This window comes from Lissotriton helveticus, chromosome 2_1 (assembly GCF_964261635.1).
Source record: "Lissotriton helveticus chromosome 2_1, aLisHel1.1, whole genome shotgun sequence".
Lineage (NCBI taxonomy): Eukaryota > Metazoa > Chordata > Amphibia > Caudata > Salamandridae > Lissotriton > Lissotriton helveticus.
The window spans coordinates 1793729423-1793746280 of record NC_136059.1 but is presented as its reverse complement, the minus strand read 5'-3'; the positions used below and the strand labels follow the sequence as shown (position 1 = coordinate 1793746280).

General features: G+C 41.2%; 1 protein-coding gene across 6 annotated transcripts in view; it reads right to left on the bottom strand.

The window, feature by feature from the left end:
* The window catches only part of ANK2 (ankyrin 2), a 1987506-nt gene that overhangs the window by 792470 nt on the left and 1178178 nt on the right, over window positions 1–16858 (bottom strand). For all 6 annotated transcript variants that reach the window (XM_078676735.1, XM_078676733.1, XM_078676736.1 and 3 more), the window contains one exon: window positions 15668–15766. In XM_078676735.1, the coding sequence (XP_078532861.1) occupies window positions 15668–15766 (99 nt within the window). The remainder of the gene's footprint in view (window positions 1–15667; window positions 15767–16858) is intronic.

The window sequence follows — 16858 nt, the reverse complement described above, 5'->3', positions numbered from 1 at the left end:
CTCTCACTACGCTTCAGTAACCTCTTCTTGCTAATGAGTATCTATGATTTAGGATGAACAAACCTGATGGAATAAGTAACAAACCACTATAAACAGCGACACACAATGTTTCATTTCTTTTTTAAATGTCACATGTCACAAAATGGTCTTAAACTGACTGAGGCGTCAAAGGCATATTGCAAATATGCTAAAGCTCTCCATAGAGCTATTCCCATTTGATGAAAATAATCAGAATCGGCTGTTTTTCACATAACCATAGCTGCCAAGGTTTCAGATTGCTACGTGTGACATTTTCATAATTTCAGTGTAATTATGAGTGACATTTCAATGATTATGAGTGACACTATCGCCGTCACAACTATCAGTGTCACCCGACCATCACTGGCGTGGCCCAAACATAGCTGCCAAGTTCTCAGTACACACAAGTAACATTTCTATGTTTTCAAGTCCAGTATAAGTGATTTTCACATCTCCTGTGCAATGCCTTCAGTGATACTTTATAAGGAGCAGTGGTTCAAGAAAATGTATGGTACAAAATGATGATTTTTTTTTTATTAAGTGCGTGTAGTACCTGGATTAAATACACCACTCACACCTGGCATGATTTGTGAAGTTGCCCTGCACCCTTTCCTACCATACCATACCTTCCTGTAATATGTTTTAGTAGCATTTAATAAAATTCAGCAGGTAATCTATACCAAATAACAGCTGTCTTATCTCACGGTTGGCCTGTTTATACCCTTTTAATCTGTAAGTAGAAATTAATTTTGTTGTAAACAAAATGTTACACTAGTTTGGTATTTCAGTTTTGCAATTGATACCCATTACCTAAATAAATGACAGCAGTTTTCCAATCTCTGGAGAACTTAGCTGTCATGCCATGGCGCGCACTGCACATTTATCCCTGCCCCCTACCAAATTGTTGCTGCTGGCTGGCCTCATCCTCGCGCTGGGTTGGGTTGTCTCCCAGGTTCTACAGTACAGACGGCCTTCTGGTTTTTGGGATGGGGGATGTCACAAGCCTCGACTGGAACCTTGACAAGTTTGGGCTGGAGGTCACACAAACGCTTGTGCGCTCTGCTGACCGAAAAAGGCCCGGGATCGGGATAATGAACAAACACTGTGCCAGTTCCTGAAACCATATGTGATTGGAGGGCAAGAGTTGCAAATCGATTCTTGACAACAATCCGAGGTATGTAATCTGTGGGGGGTTAGGAAGACATGGGCCCAGCAGGCTGCAAACCAACAACCTCTACCATGACCCAACCTACAACACTGAAAGGGTCGGATCAGACGGCACAGAAAGTCTTCTGATGGCAGCGCTGCAAAGAAAAACAAAGATGCCGCCCGGCGTCATTCTGCCTATATGGGGCCAATCTGCGAGGTGTGTGACGCTGCTGGCCATCAAAGGGGAGCCCCTTTGATGGCACACACTTCGCAGGAAAATTGCAGGCAAGGCGCCGCTCATGGATCACTCATGCCTGTAGCGCGTAGAGAGCAATCCGGGCTCTTCTATAATACCCAGAGTAAACTCGGACAGAGGCAGGCCAGGCGGGGCACGGCTAATCTGTAAAACACGGGCATCGCCATGTATGATTCAATTCCAGCTCCGATTATTCCGTTTCTTCATTATAAATTAACAGAAAAATAAAATCATTTTACTTACGCAGAATTAGATTTATTAAAGTTGAGCAGCAGACTCATGGGGGCGAGTGAGTCACCCGCCTGCAGCGCTGGGGGTCGGCTGAGCCTCAGAGGGTGCAGCTCGGGCTGCCCACGGGATCCGTTATGCCGCCACCGCTGCAACAGAGAGGAAGCAGCGTGCTCAACTGCACTACCAAAATCCCGCGCGCACACAGCAGTGGAGCAGCCCAGCCAGTTACTAAATTTAAAATATACCACCCTCTCGCGCCTGCCTGCCCACCCAATTAAAACGGGTCTCACAATTTGGCACTCACAATGACTCCTCTTCTGACGTCAGTCCTCTTGGTGTTACATTGTAGCACAGGGGCAAATGAACCATTCCCATAGCCTGCCGTAGAAGCACACATCGCGCTATGCTCTACTACTGCAGATTTCAATATTGGTGCATTATAGGCACTTTGACTTCACAGCTGAGAGGCGCTATAATGCGTGACAACTCATTTCAGTGCGGTAATGCAGATTACCACACTGAAATGCGTTAGTCTAACGCCCGATGCGTGATACTTGGCAGGACTGCATAACGATTAGCTTATTACAATATTTTTTAGTAGCAAATAGTTCACATGTTAATTTCTTCTTCTGAAACGGATATTGGTTCACTCTCATGCTGAATTTTGCAGGGTTCTCTGTCTCATTGGGCAAAGACTGGTTAAAAATGTTATGAAACTTTGCACAGATCCCCATTAAGATGTGCGAGGAATTCCCATAGGAAACATGTTCCACAACATCCAGTCATGGTAGAGCACGATCACTACATCTGAGATTCTGATTTCAAATCTAGCTAGCGCAGGTTTAAATCTGGCTGACTAGATAAAAGACCTTCCAAATACTTATAACTCTGCACTGACACTCCAGACAAACAGGCCGATTGCGTTCGCTAGCCGAAATGTATTATTGCAATAGCTGCTGGTAGGAGCATTCTAAATCCCTTCATCAACCTTCCGAAATTCTGCTCCCAGGGACGGTGCAATGGCAACATACCTCTTGTTGGGGCTTAATACGTTCGCCCTCACATGGTGTAGTGTAGTTCCTATCATCCCAATAGGCTCTGCGCATTGGAATAATACCTTCAATAGTATAGGCCTAGACCAGACGTTAACTAGGTCTACTACTGTCGATATTAGACTTAAAGTTTTGGGTTTGCCAGCTTAGCTCAGAGTTCACTAGAAACTTTCTCGAATGTTCAGGAAAGAATTAACTCCCCTGATTAGACAAGAAGGGATTTAGTTTCTGACAACCATAGAACATGACAACTTTGCTCTCCCCTAATCAAGAGTGTATCTCGAGAGTCGTGTGAACAAAAGGCAATTTATTTTACTCAGTCAGTACGTGCATTCTTAGTCTCATCAGATTGTAGAGAAAAGGAAGAGACGGGCGTGTTCAATAAAAGATGTTATTTATTGATCAGTCTCTTTTCTCGTACAAGAGAAATGGATCGATATTATTGCAATACTTATAGTTAAGTAAAGTGCATACATTAAAAGCAGAAGTATAAAATAATACTGTAAAAACATTGATATGGTTTCTAAGCCATATGAAGGTTTAAAATGATTAAAATATATTACATACATATATACATTTGACTAAACGTACTCAACTGGTGTTTCTAAATACGCCTACCCCGTGTACCTGACCTAAGTCTAATGCGTGGGCGGGAATAGAAAGTTACAGTTTAAGTTAAGTTTGTTTTTGCCAAGTGACTGACTAAAGAATTCTCTGCGAGGGGTTATTCAGTTCTGTACCTGGAAGTTAGGATGAATGAGGGATGGTATCTCTCGCTCTGCTCTCGATATTCCAGGCTGCCTGCGAGGGCTACCCGGAAGCGCCGGTGCTGGATTTCTCGGCAGGAGAAAGCAGCGCGTCTCGTTCTCAGCGCGTCAGGAAGGCGGGGCTGCGCCAGCGGGGTCTGCTCTGCTCTGGGCTTCGGCAAGTATGGCTGCTCCGTCTCATCACCACCGCGTGTGTTTGCATAGCGCAATATCGGTAATATTTATACCTTTAAGGTGCCGAGATTGACGTAAGGATGGACATAGATACGTCAATAAGGATGTCATACGACTTGGTCGTTAGCACATTCTTTTGCTGAAGTTCTCGGTGAAATCAAAACAATGGCCGCAGGGTTTTTCCCAGGTTGTCATAGGTTTGATTTGTTATGAGAACTCCGTATGCCTTATCAGGGGCTGGAGGAATATTGCTTGTCTAATTAGATCGCAAGCGTTATGACCTAATCAGATAACACGTTCCTGTGCCGTAGTGTGGCTTCGTCAGATAACGGTATCTGCATCATGGGGGTTTGCTGCCTCATGGGCTGACTGCTAGTTAACTTGTTGGTTTGTTAACCAGAATAGGGTCAGGAATAGGGGGATCGATTCAGAACCTATAGGAATACATCACACCCACTCCACGCTAACTATGGACATATTTACTAATCTAGGCATAGTAAAACATAGTACAACATACTATAGGGTATTGTGTACACCTTTCCACCCCAAAATACATAAATGCATTTTGAAATTTTTCAAATATACGAAAAATGCAGTCACATGAATTGTATGCACTCAAGCTGTAGAATAATGCTAAAGTAATTACGCATTTGTATACATTAATGCTATTTGGTATATGAGAATTTACACATGAAATGGCTCTTAATACAGAAAAAAGGTTCGAGACCATTCCATCACAGAATAAAATATTTATGAACATACCAGCGGGCAGCTAATATCTATAAGCTATCTAAAAATAGAAATCTTAGTTCTCTAAGAATAGTTCTTACTTTAAGCAGAAGATAGTGTCCCGAAAAATATGCAAAAATATTTTGGGGCTGCTGAAAAAATTGCTGTCCGTGAACTGGAGGGAAAACTGTTCATGGTTTTCTGTTATTAAAGTTGAAGGCCAAATTCAGGGTGTCAGGAACGCCGTGTGCGAGCTTGCTCAAAAGTCTCTATTTCTGCTCTGGTGAGAACATCATATCATTTAGGCTTTCGAAAAAGCTGTCAACAGCTTCCTGGGAAAGTTCCACTAACTCGGAAAAAGGTGTAACCATGCATTCGGTCGCATGATTGTCTCCATTGACGTTCTGATTTGGATTGCTGACAGAAGGTCGTACCTGATCGATGCTGCTTTCATCTTGAACTTCACTACCCCTTAATCGTAGTGGTGAAGCTTCCACGAATGCCGTCATCGGGATTGGTAGCCGTTGAGGGCAGCACAAAGCATGAGCCTTTGAGTCATGTTTCTGCATCCATTGGCGCATCCGATTGTAGCGTCAGACAGGTGTCTAACACGCATTCTTCTCCGCATAGCAGGCACCTTAATACAGGTAAAACACATCTTTGCCACATAGGTCGAAATGATAGAAACCAAGTCATGTTCAGGTCTCTAAGCCGGGATAGTCCCAGGATCTTTGTTATCCGGTCCCGGTATCCAATGGCTAGGATTGTTTCTTCCCTTGTCGCAGGTGTTTTGTCTGTGACATGGTTTGCCATAACGAAAAATAAGGACTAGGAATAGGATTCCTGCAATCAGTCCTAAAATGAGGGGAAGTCCGCCAAAAATCGAATGGACGAAATCTGGAAAAATACCCAGTATGGCTTTGAATGGTGTTAATGCCATCGAAAATACTGTCTTAAATACCTTTGAGACCCCAGTGGTATCAGAAATATTTAAGATTTCGTTCAGGATTTCTGCGAAATGTATGGGGGAATTAGTTGATAACAATGAATGTATCTCTGCAGTCGTCCTTGCGACTTGGAGATCATACGTTTCTCTTGATGACGTGAGCCTGGTAGGCGTCTGAAGAAGCACTGTTTTCATTCTGCTTAAAGTATCTATTCGAATAGAAGTAATTTTCAAGTTGGGCCATGCCCTTGCCTCCCTGTCTGGAAAGGAGCTGGGGAACAATGAGTGTCCACAGCACTTGACCTTCGCAGTCGTAGTTACGAGATAAGGAGTCCCGGGCATAAGACTACAGCATCTGCGGTCTACAATTAGAATATAACTCCCATTATAGAGTCTTTGAAAGAATGGTTCTATCTCTGTTGCAGGTGCGCCTAGCTGGTGACATGAAAGGTTGTTCGAATTCCCTTCACACGCTCCATGCAAACTAATTCCGTTACACAGAAGTGTGCCGCTTAGTGACATCGCACAATTATTGCCACTAAGAAACACTTTCTGTCCTTTATTACTGACACATGCATGTGAATAGGGCAGGTTCCATGTTGTTTTAATGTACCCCTTTCCCAATTTTTCGTACATGCCAGCCTGTATATATTTTTGTCAGTATTGAAACCTGAAGGTTGAAATTGGAATATTAATTATCCCATGTATTATCCATTCACTGACAGGTCGTTCTGACATTGTCACTGGTAATCTTTCGAGTTTCTCAATGCTCAGGATTGTATAATCAGCACCCTTCTGGGCCATACTGATTTGTCTATCAGTAAGGTTAAAGATATAGAATAGTGACGTTGTGTTGATTAAACGCCAAGGCACATAGCCTGAACGCAGATTTTGTAACGTCCAGCCAAGCTGTACAATAGAACGCAATTGAGACTGACCGTGTTGTAATAACAGTAAGTCCTGCGATAATATGTCGATTGCTGAAGACACAATGCTGTCCAAAGAAAAAATTCTGGAGGACAGAGTCATTAACCCATTGTCCACTACAGAAAGGGATTTTTCCAAATTAATACGGTCAATTTCCCGTATTCTTTCTGCTGTTTCAATTTGAGTAACCTTCCAGGCCTCGTTGTATGCTGCATATACAGAGGCTGCTATGAAACGCTTTTGACGCTGTTTGCGCGGTCCCATAATGAAATCACGCAAGTCAGCACCATCAGTAAGTAAAGTTAGGTGTTGCTTAATTTCTGCCAGTGTGGAAGTTTGTAGCCATTGAAGGCATAATTTGCCCACATTGTAGGTGGTTATTATCCCTGGGTGATGTCTTTGGGGATATCGAGGGTCTGGCCTGGTCATTTTGAACCCCTGTGTTTTGTTCAGGAATCTGTCTTGACAGTTATTAGTATCTGTGGGCCAGATCAACCACTGTTTCCAATCTGGATGTGTTCTGTTTTGGTTTAATACATAATTTACGTCTATCTCTTCATCTGTAGAGCTATTGCTGTTTATTGCTGGCTTTGGAATAGACGGTTTATTTAAATCTTTGATTTTGGCTAAGCCAAGACAGGTGGTTTGTTGAACAGTGTCATTTAAAAATATAATTTGTTCTGGGATCATGCAGGCTCTAAACAAAGATTCTATACCCTGCACTTGCCATTCTTTTGTACCCCAAACACTTTTTAATTCAACATTTTTGTCCCAATAATCAAAACCAAAAGTATTCATTTGTTCGAAGAATGAGTCTGAATATATCAATTTTGTGTTTGTTATCATGGTCTTTGTCCCTGTCTTGTTTGACAATTTGAAATAAAATGTTTCAGCATTACTTGTGTTAAAACCTGAAAAGTATGAATATTTGTCATAAACGGTTCTTGAGCTTCCTTTTGGAGGGGTTGCACAATGTTCCCATTGATTATAATTTAAAACATTTCTAGGTTGTGCAGATCTATGTATAAAATGGTTACCATAGTGGTTGTAGCAATACATACTATCATAATTTGTAGAACCCTGCAAATAATCATGTTTGGTAAATTTAGCAGACATTACTAAGTCAGACATCATATTATTAATGCTTTCGAAGTCCCAATCATCAGCAAATGAGTTTGGTTTTACAAAGTTACTCAATGAGATCTTAATTTGGTGTGGATATTTCAGGATTTCAACCGGACCATAGATTTCGTAGTCTGTGTTGTCCCATGCTACCCCACCCGGTATAGGATTGGCTGTGAAGTTGACTGAAGAAAGTTCTCTTTTCTCGACGTGTGAAGATGTGTGTGGCTTGAGGATCAAGTTGATTTTCTGACTTGCTGTGTCCATTTTAGCATATTTTCCCTCAATGAAGCGTCCCAAAGTTAGTATCATGATGAGCCAAAGTATGAGGATAAATGCACCAAAACCCACCCAAAATTCAATCCATGGAGAAATCAGATATGTTTCTTTCAGTTGTTTCAAAAGTTCTTTTGCTTTATCTTTAAAGGTTTTTGATGATGGCTGTGTCTTTGATTCACTGAAGCCTTCAGAGGAATCATCGAAGTTTATGAAGTAGCCGGATGCAGTTCTGTCAATTGTTCCAATTGGTTCATGATCACTGTTTCTTGCATTTGTACTTGGTACTTCATTGTAGATTGGTGTGTCTCTGCTAAATGTTTTTATTTGGGTTTTCAGAGGTCTAAGTTCCATTGCATTGTTGCATAGTCCTTGTTCTTCTGTAGGCGTTTCGAATGTGATGAGCCTCTTAGTTAGGACCTCTGTACTGGTAGCAAACCTTGGTGTTCTGCTACTTATTGGGAGTCCACTTGGCCTACTATTTGTTATCGGCCACATGATTGTGGTTTTACCAGGTCGATGGATACAACTCGGTTCTCCTTTTTACCAGCAAGTGGCGGTAGTACAACTGATCTTGTCCCGTTGATAGACAAGACAGGAACTGCTTTTCTGTAAGAAGGCCCAAATTCCTTCTTTACCGCGATCTTTTCTCTGACTAGATCCCCGACTTTTGGAATCCAGACAGGTCTTGCTGGGACAGGTGGTGGTTCTTCAGTGGTTGTTGGCTGCTGTTTCAACTTTATGTTGCTCAGGTCTTTTCTTGTTTTGTTTAAGTCCTGCAAAATAGCCAAACGGTCTTTGATATCAAAGCTTTTTTCTTTCACCACTGAAGTCTGACTATCAAGGTCAGAGATCAACATCCTAGTTCCAAATAATAATTTGTACGGACTGAATCCCTTCAGAGAATTTCTTGGCAAGTTATTTAGACTACGTTGGACACTTATTAGATGTTTGACCCACCCAGCTCCCGAACCTAATATCCTTTCCGTTATAGATTGCTTTATGCCTTGGTTTTTTCTTTACACCATCCCGTATCCCTCAGGAAGGAAGTGAGAAGATTCCCGCTATGCTATGCTCATTTGGCCATGTTTCCCCTCAGGCTGGAGGGCTAGAGTGAAAACAATGGTCAAACGTAGCATGCTCTTAGCGTATATGCCATTTAGACTCGCAAATCTCTGTATAACAGTCCGGACGTCAGCCGAGTGCTGGTGATCTACATTATAAGTGGAAACTAGCCTGTATATGTTAATCGCAAGCCTTGCTTTTTACTCTTGATTTTTTCTGGAGTGAAACGACGAGGTATTACACTGTTTCTCTCCCCACTGCGATTTCTGTTGCAGTTTGGGCAGTTTTTTACAAACATGGTGTGATGCAGGCTCATGCCTGGCCACCAGTACCGTGATTGTAATTCTTCCAGAGAATCTTTCAGTTTGAGGTGTCTGAGACCCTCGCCCATGTGTGCGTCTGCGATTAACAAGTTTCTCCTGTCCATGTTTGGAATCACTCTATCCCCCACTCCAGGGATTCGAGCAAAAGGGACGGAGTTTGCATCGATTATGTATGTATAATTGAGTGGATAGTTGATCGGTAGCGCTGAGCAGTCGCCTTTTGATGACGTTTTCACCGCCAGCACTGTTTCACCGTCAATGTATTTTAATGTACGCTTTTTTCGAACTACGGGAGCCGATTTAGTGGCTGCCGCTGTGGCTGTCTCAGCCAATGAATTCCCTGCAACGTGAACGCCATCACGCTGATGACTCAGTGAGTGTGTCACGTGAGTCTTTGGTAGTTCTTTTTGTAAAAGAGCTATTTGTTCCCAAAGCAGTTTCTGCTTTATTGTTGCATCTGTGTCATCTTTGTAACCGTTTTGAATCCATGTCTGCAAATCCTTGTTGTATGATTTGACGCAGTAATATGAATCAGACACTATAAGTGTCGGGAATTCGCGATCCGCATTATCTAGCGCCATTTTCAATGCCATTATTTCAGTCTGTTGTTCTGAATTAGTTTCTACTGAGTGTGTTTTTGTTAATAGAGGTCTTAGTTTACCTCCGCGCCACACTTCTTTTGTAATCCCACATGTGGGGTTGTATGCTTGTTCTCCCCAAACGGGGGGTTGAGCATGTCCGTCTGTATAAATTACACAGGCGTAATGTCGTAAAGGCAGAATGTCGATTGGCAGAGGGAATGTTCTTGCATATTCTAGATTTTTTAATTCCTCTAGTTCCGGATCAAAGTAGTAGTATACTTTGTCCGTTGTGATTGAATTCACCCATTGTATCCATTCCGGATTCAATGTTGTTGTTGGTAAATTACATGGGGTTGTTAATGCCTCAAAGGCTGATTCAGCTGTTCTGACTGTGATATGTCTACCGTCAGCTTGATCTTTTTCTCTAGCTATTGCGGTTTGAACTGCATGAACAATTTTTTCTTCAATGCTGAATTTCTTTTCAGATTCTGTGTACAAGTGTGATTTGAATGCAATTGGTACCTTTTCTCCCTCATTAGAGGTCCGGTATGTGAATCCGCATCTCCCTGGGATGACTCGAATCACAAGATTGCGTGTGTTATCACGTGTTTCTAATTTTGTTTTAATTAACATGTCTGTTTGTAAGGATCTCAGAATTTCTGTGTGTATTTGAGTCCAATTGGTTCTTTTAAAATCTGGTTTAATTAGATCATAAAGGGGTTTGACCCTTTCTGCGTAATTTGCAATGTATGTTCTTCCGAAATTTAGGAAGCCTAGAATTGACTGTAGGTTTTTTAGTGTTCTAGGTGCTTGGAGGACGGCACATTTCTCTAGGAAATTGTCAGCCAGGCTTTTGCCTTCACTTGATAATTCATATCCTAAGAACAGGACTTTCAGATGGGCAATTCTTGATTTTTTAAAGTTGAATTTGTAACCCTCTGCTGCGAACCCAAGTATTATGGTGTTCACTCTCTTCAAGTGAGTCTCCAAGTCATCATCTGTTAAGTATATGTCGTCGACATACGATAATGCTTTGTCGTCATATATTTGTAGTAATTCTGTTACTCTCGCTGAGAATACTCCCGGGCTGTTCTTGTAACCCTGGGCTAACCGACAGAATTGTTTTTGAGTGCCATTTATTGAGAACGCAGACAAATATCTGCTCTCTGGTGCTATGTTTTGACAAAAGAATCCATTAGAGATGTCTAAGGTTGTTTTGTATTTTTTGCGCACTATGTTATTCATTAGTGCAGCACTGTGCGAATTTTGCACTGCAAAAGTTTTGCAACATGAGTTAAGGTGTCGGTAATCCAAAACTAGACGGTATGAATTGTCTGGTTTGGAGACCGGAAACAAAGGGTTGTTCATTTGTGAGGTGCAAGTTTCAATCACCCCCTGGTATTCTAGCTGATCTAGTATTTCTTTTACCTGTTTTTTAGCTTCTTGCTTAATTGGGTACTGCCTTTGTGCAGTAGGTTGTGATTTTAACTGGATTTTGTGAGGAGGAGAGTCCTCATCCCATCCTACGTGATTTTTATATAAAGCAGGAGCTTGAGCCACTGCCCACTTTCTAGCAAGTGTGTATTTTTTATGAATTGGGATATGATTTGAGAAGGCAGGCATAATTATTTCTTCGCCATGAGGGCACTCCCTAACAAACTCTGGTGGCCAGTCTTTTTCAGCTAGAAGGATGTCATAGCCCTTGGAGAGATTATCCCAAAATAGTCCCCTTATTTTTCTAGTCTTATCCCCCTCTATACGTAATGTTATTTCGTATATTTTGTGAGGTTTGCTAACTCTGGTGTCTGCAGTTTCCACTTGAAGATATTCATTCGTGTCCACTTTCTCCAGATGATTCATAAGGACTTTGCGAGCTATGCTCACTTCTGCTGCGCGGTCTAGCATTGTCTGAGCCCATTCTCCGTTTTTCAGTTGTGTCCTCAGTATTCTCGGCATTGTTAACTACCTTGATACTGGCTACCTTCTTTTTTGGAAATTGTAATTTCTTTTTTAGATGAGCAGGTTCCTTGTCTTTGGACTTGGCGTGCTCTTCTCTTTGTTCTGATCGTCCTCTTCTTTCCGATTTCTGCGAGGAAGTCTGAAAAGATTGAGAGGGACGTGTATCAATGTCTTGATATCTATCAGGCTTCTTTATATTATCCCTATTTCTAAGGTTATATCTTTTCCCAGAGGGGTCACTCTGAGGTGACCTGTGTCTTTGGTTCGGAGATTTCTCCCTTCGCCTAGGAGACCTTCCTCTGGACTGGAACTTCTTTTCTTTAGGATTGGATTGTTTGTTTCCATCCCAGTTCTTTTTCTGTGATGTTGAATTATTATTAAAAAATATTTTTTCAGGACTTTCAATCAGTTGTGGTTTTACTGGTATTCCACCTAAACTATCTCTACCTAGTTCCTCATAGGATTTTTCTATGATTCTGGCAATTTCAGCTGGTTGGTCTGCTATATCTGTCTCCTTTAACCTCTGGCGGATCGCCACGTTTGCTGCTTCTCCTTTTATGTTGGCTAATAATATAGCCGAGACCTGCTTGAAGTCTTTCAGTAATTTCATACCAAGAGTTAAAGCGGGTTCTGGACCATATTCGTCTTGGATTTGTTTTAGCACATCTGGTATTACCGAAATGGATGGAACACCGTGCGTTTTTGTGTAAATGGAAGCAAAGACTGTACCCCAAGTGTCACAGTCCTCAATGTGTGGTGCGATTCCCATTGGAAGACAGATAGTCAGAATCCTGTGTTTTTCTAGCGGGGTGGTGCCTGGAAACACCGCCTCTATTTGGGTGATTTTTTGCGCTAGCCAGAATGGTATTTGTTCCCGTTTAGCCGGTACTTTACCTAGGCAGGACTGTATGTTCTGTGGTGTAATTTTGTTTGTGTTCCCCTGGTGAGGGGTCAGCTGTGGAATTTTAATTGCTGGTTGAATTGTTGAAGTCCGCATCACATACTGGACTAATTGTCTATGTACTTTTATTAATTGTTTTAGCTGTGTTAAAAGCTCTGCTGCAGACATCCCGTCGATGTCTGGATGTGGTGTGTATCCGGCTAGGACCGGCCACGTTGCTCCTGGTCTACCTAAAGGACCGAGCCTGGTGATGTGATTATTATGTTTTAGGGCGCCATTAAATAAGAGCAAATGCTCTTGAAATTTAAGTGGTACTTCCACCTCCTCGAAAGGAGTGTACATTTCAGGAGGTTCCTCTATCTTGTAATAGTGGAAGTACTTTGTTACAGCATTTGCTGCCGGAAAATTTATCCATGAATAGTATACCTCTGTCTGCCGATATTCGTGTGCCTCAATTACGAATATGACTGTACCACCTCTAGGTGTCAGTCCATTTTCTATAAGTTTTAAAGTTACAGATTTCCTTTTGATGACTGGGATGAGTATTATATCCCGGTCCGCGTCTTGCAGTGCAGTATCAGCTGCTGCTATTTCAGCTGCTAATCTAACTGCCTCTCTTTCTCCTTCACTGTCTGACATTGTACTGTCCAGAAGGTTATTTTGTTTGTTTGCAGATCAGGTTTCTTATGGAAACAAAGATTAGATGCACAATATTTTGGAACAGTGTATCCTTCAACGTTGACTAAACCAAGAACCATACATAGGAGTTACCTCCTGCGAGGTTTTTGGAGGATATTACCTTTTACCCACTCCAGACGTCTTTGGAGTATTATGGGAAAAAGGGGTCTGAGTGAGAAAGCACGACTGAGTTACTCTAAATGTCTTACGTTAGTTTTATCGCCCTTTCCAAACGCGTTGGGCGCCATGTAGTGTAGTTCCTATCATCCCAATAGGCTCTGCGCATTGGAATAATACCTTCAATAGTATAGGCCTAGACCAGACGTTAACTAGGTCTACTACTGTCGATATTAGACTTAAAGTTTTGGGTTTGCCAGCTTAGCTCAGAGTTCACTAGAAACTTTCTCAAATGTTCAGGAAAGAATTAACTCCCCTGATTAGACAAGAAGGGATTTAATTTCTGACAACCATAGAATATGACAACTTTGCTCTCCCCTAATCAAGAGTGTATCTCGAGAGTCGTGTGAACAAAAGGCAATTTATTTTACTCAGTCAGTATGTGCATTCTTAGTCTCATCAGATTGTAGAGAAAAGGAAGAGACGGGCGTGTTCAATAAAAGATGTTATTTATTGATCAGTCTCTTTTCTCGTACAAGAGAAATGGATCGATATTATTGCAATACTTATAGTTAAGTAAAGTGCATACATTAAAAGCAGAAGTATAAAATAATACTGTAAAAACATTGATATGGTTTCTAAGCCATATGAAGGTTTAAAATGATTAAAATATATTACATACATATATACATTTGACTAAACGTACTCAACTGGTGTTTCTAAATACGCCTACCCCGTGTACCTGACCTAAGTCTAATGCGTGGGCGGGAATAGAAAGTTACAGTTTAAGTTAAGTTTGTTTTTGCCAAGTGACTGACTAAAGAATTCTCTGCGAGGGGTTATTCAGTTCTGTACCTGGAAGTTAGGATGAATGAGGGATGGTATCTCTCTCTCTGCTCTCGATATTCCAGGCTGCCTGCGAGGGCTACCCGGAAGCGCCGGTGCTGGATTTCTCGGCAGGAGAAAGCAGCGCGTCTCGTTCTCAGCGCGTCAGGAAGGCGGGGCTGCGCCAGCGGGGTCTGCTCTGCTCTGGGCTTCGGCAAGTATGGCTGCTCCGTCTCGTCACCACCGCGTGTGTTTGCATATCACAATATCGGTAATATTTATACCTTTAAGGTGCCGAGATTGACGTAAGGATGGACATAGATACGTCAATAAGGATGTCATACGACTTGGTCGTTAGCACATTCTTTTGCTGAAGTTCTCGGTGAAATCAAAACAATGGCCGCAGGGTTTTTCCCAGGTTGTCATAGGTTTGATTTGTTATGAGAACTCCGTATGCCTTATCAGGGGCTGGAGGAATATCGCTTGTCTAATTAGATCGCAAGCGTTATGACCTAATCAGATAACACGTTCCTGTGCCGTAGTGTGGCTTCGTCAGATAACGGTATCTGCATCATGGGGGTTTGCTGCCTCATGGGCTGACTGCTAGTTAACTTGTTGGTTTGTTAACCAGAATAGGGTCAGGAATAGGGGGATCGATTCAGAACCTATAGGAATACATCACAATGGCAGCACTACCCAATCTCTTTGTGGCAAAAGCATGATTCCCAGTGAAATGTGACACATATATATGGTAAACTACACCTATGCTATATTTCGACCTCATGTGTCATGGCAGTATAAGTTGTATTCAACCACATGCATCACGCACTCCCAAATGCTTCACAAACACCTGTCTATCCTATAAGACACAAGGTATAACAATACCCCAAATGGACTGACTACTGAAAACAGTCGACATGAGTTAGGCAGTGGGGCAAATCGCAGATACCCCACTGCATTACACCCCCAAGAAACAACCCAATTGCACGTTACCATCACACAGATTTGGCAGGCAGCTCAAAACAACAATTTCTCCTTCAGAACACAACATAATGAAAAACCAAACGTCCAATAAAGTCCCACACCAAATGCTCGAGGCACCCACAGATGAGCCTCTATGGGCAAACCTGGACCCGCAGACACATATGTCTGCAATTAAAAGCAATAGGGTGTCAAGTATTTGGCATGCAGGCTCTATATAATATCTCCTGACACCGCATCCAATTGTGTTTCTTTTCAAAATGGCTGATCATCATAATCCACAATATCCTGCGGCAAAACCGTTTATCAAGTAACTCCTGACCAAGGTTCTGAGGGTTTGATTCACAAAAGATTTTGCTGTGAGTTACTCTTGGAGTACTTGTGGCTTATTCCTGTAAACTTATTGATAACAAAATATGTGTGAACTTGGCTCTTTATGACAATATCTTCCACCCACCAGAGCATGAGCTGAATTTGCCCTCCACTTATCTGAATTATGACTCGTTCTCCCAATAGTGTTCTTCGACTGTTATCTTAACATACGAGAGGCGGCGCATCTTATTTAAGAAAATAAGAAAGAGACCACGTACCTGAGATTGTGAATTGATATTTGCCCCTTCCTTGATAAGAATTTTAACCACCTCAACTTGTCCTGCCAAAGAGGCGATGTGCAGAGCTGTGTTTCCTTTCTGCAACACGAAAGAGTAAATAGTTTAGCAGGTGTGTGCTTGGAGGCTTCTCCTACAAGTGTTACATTATAATGGATGCTTTACCAACATAAGCATTACACTCCCAACGCACAGTAAAAATGGAACAATAAGCAGTATATACACAAGAATGGATCCTTTTTTTAATTTGTGAAGAATAGCTAGGGTTATCGTTCAGATGGTCCGTGACTTTGCCTTTTGAGCTGGGCTGCCACTTTTGTGGTGTTGACAAGACTGCTTTGTATTCAGTTGGTCCGCTTTTGAAATACTGTGGCAAGCTAAAAACAAGCATTTGCAATGCAATAGGTCTCACATTATTAAAGTTTGAGCTATTGGTGTTGTATTCTTTAGCAATGCCAATAGCTCAAACTTTAATAATGCGAGACCTATTGCATTGCAAATGTTTATTTATTTAACCCTAAGGTTTTTTTGAGCGTTTTGAGGTTAGGGTTAAGGGATGGGTATGAATTTGAGGATTCAGGGTTTTAAGTTACAGGGTAGTGACTGGTAGTGATTCTGAGCAAAGTTCATTTTAGGGTTCAGGGATAGGTAGTGATTAGGGGATTTCTTTTTTTAGGATACTTATAAAGGAAAGAATTGAACAAATAAACAATTTGTAAAACAATGTTAACTAAGTAGCAGTTAAATTGTATATCTTTAAACTTGGAATTAAAAAAATAAAAGTATGATCAATTAAAGTAAAATTTTACATTATTTACAGTACAATTAATTACTTTAAAACATATAATGTATTACATCGAATACATTATTAGCAATATATTATTAACATTTAGGGAATATTGAAAATAAAGGCATAAATAAAATGAAACCTTAAATTTGGTCAATTCAAAATTAGGATTTTAATTTGAATCAATTAAAAAAATTAATTATTTTCAAAAAACAGCAATTAAGAAACCATTAAAATGTACATATGTATATAAAAACATAATTGCATATACACATGCATATTTAATAATATTGTTATATATTGACATGTAGAAAAAATAAAATAAAAACACTTACCCTTAACTGATGCAAAGTAAAAACTCCTATTGTAAAGGTACTCCTGATTTA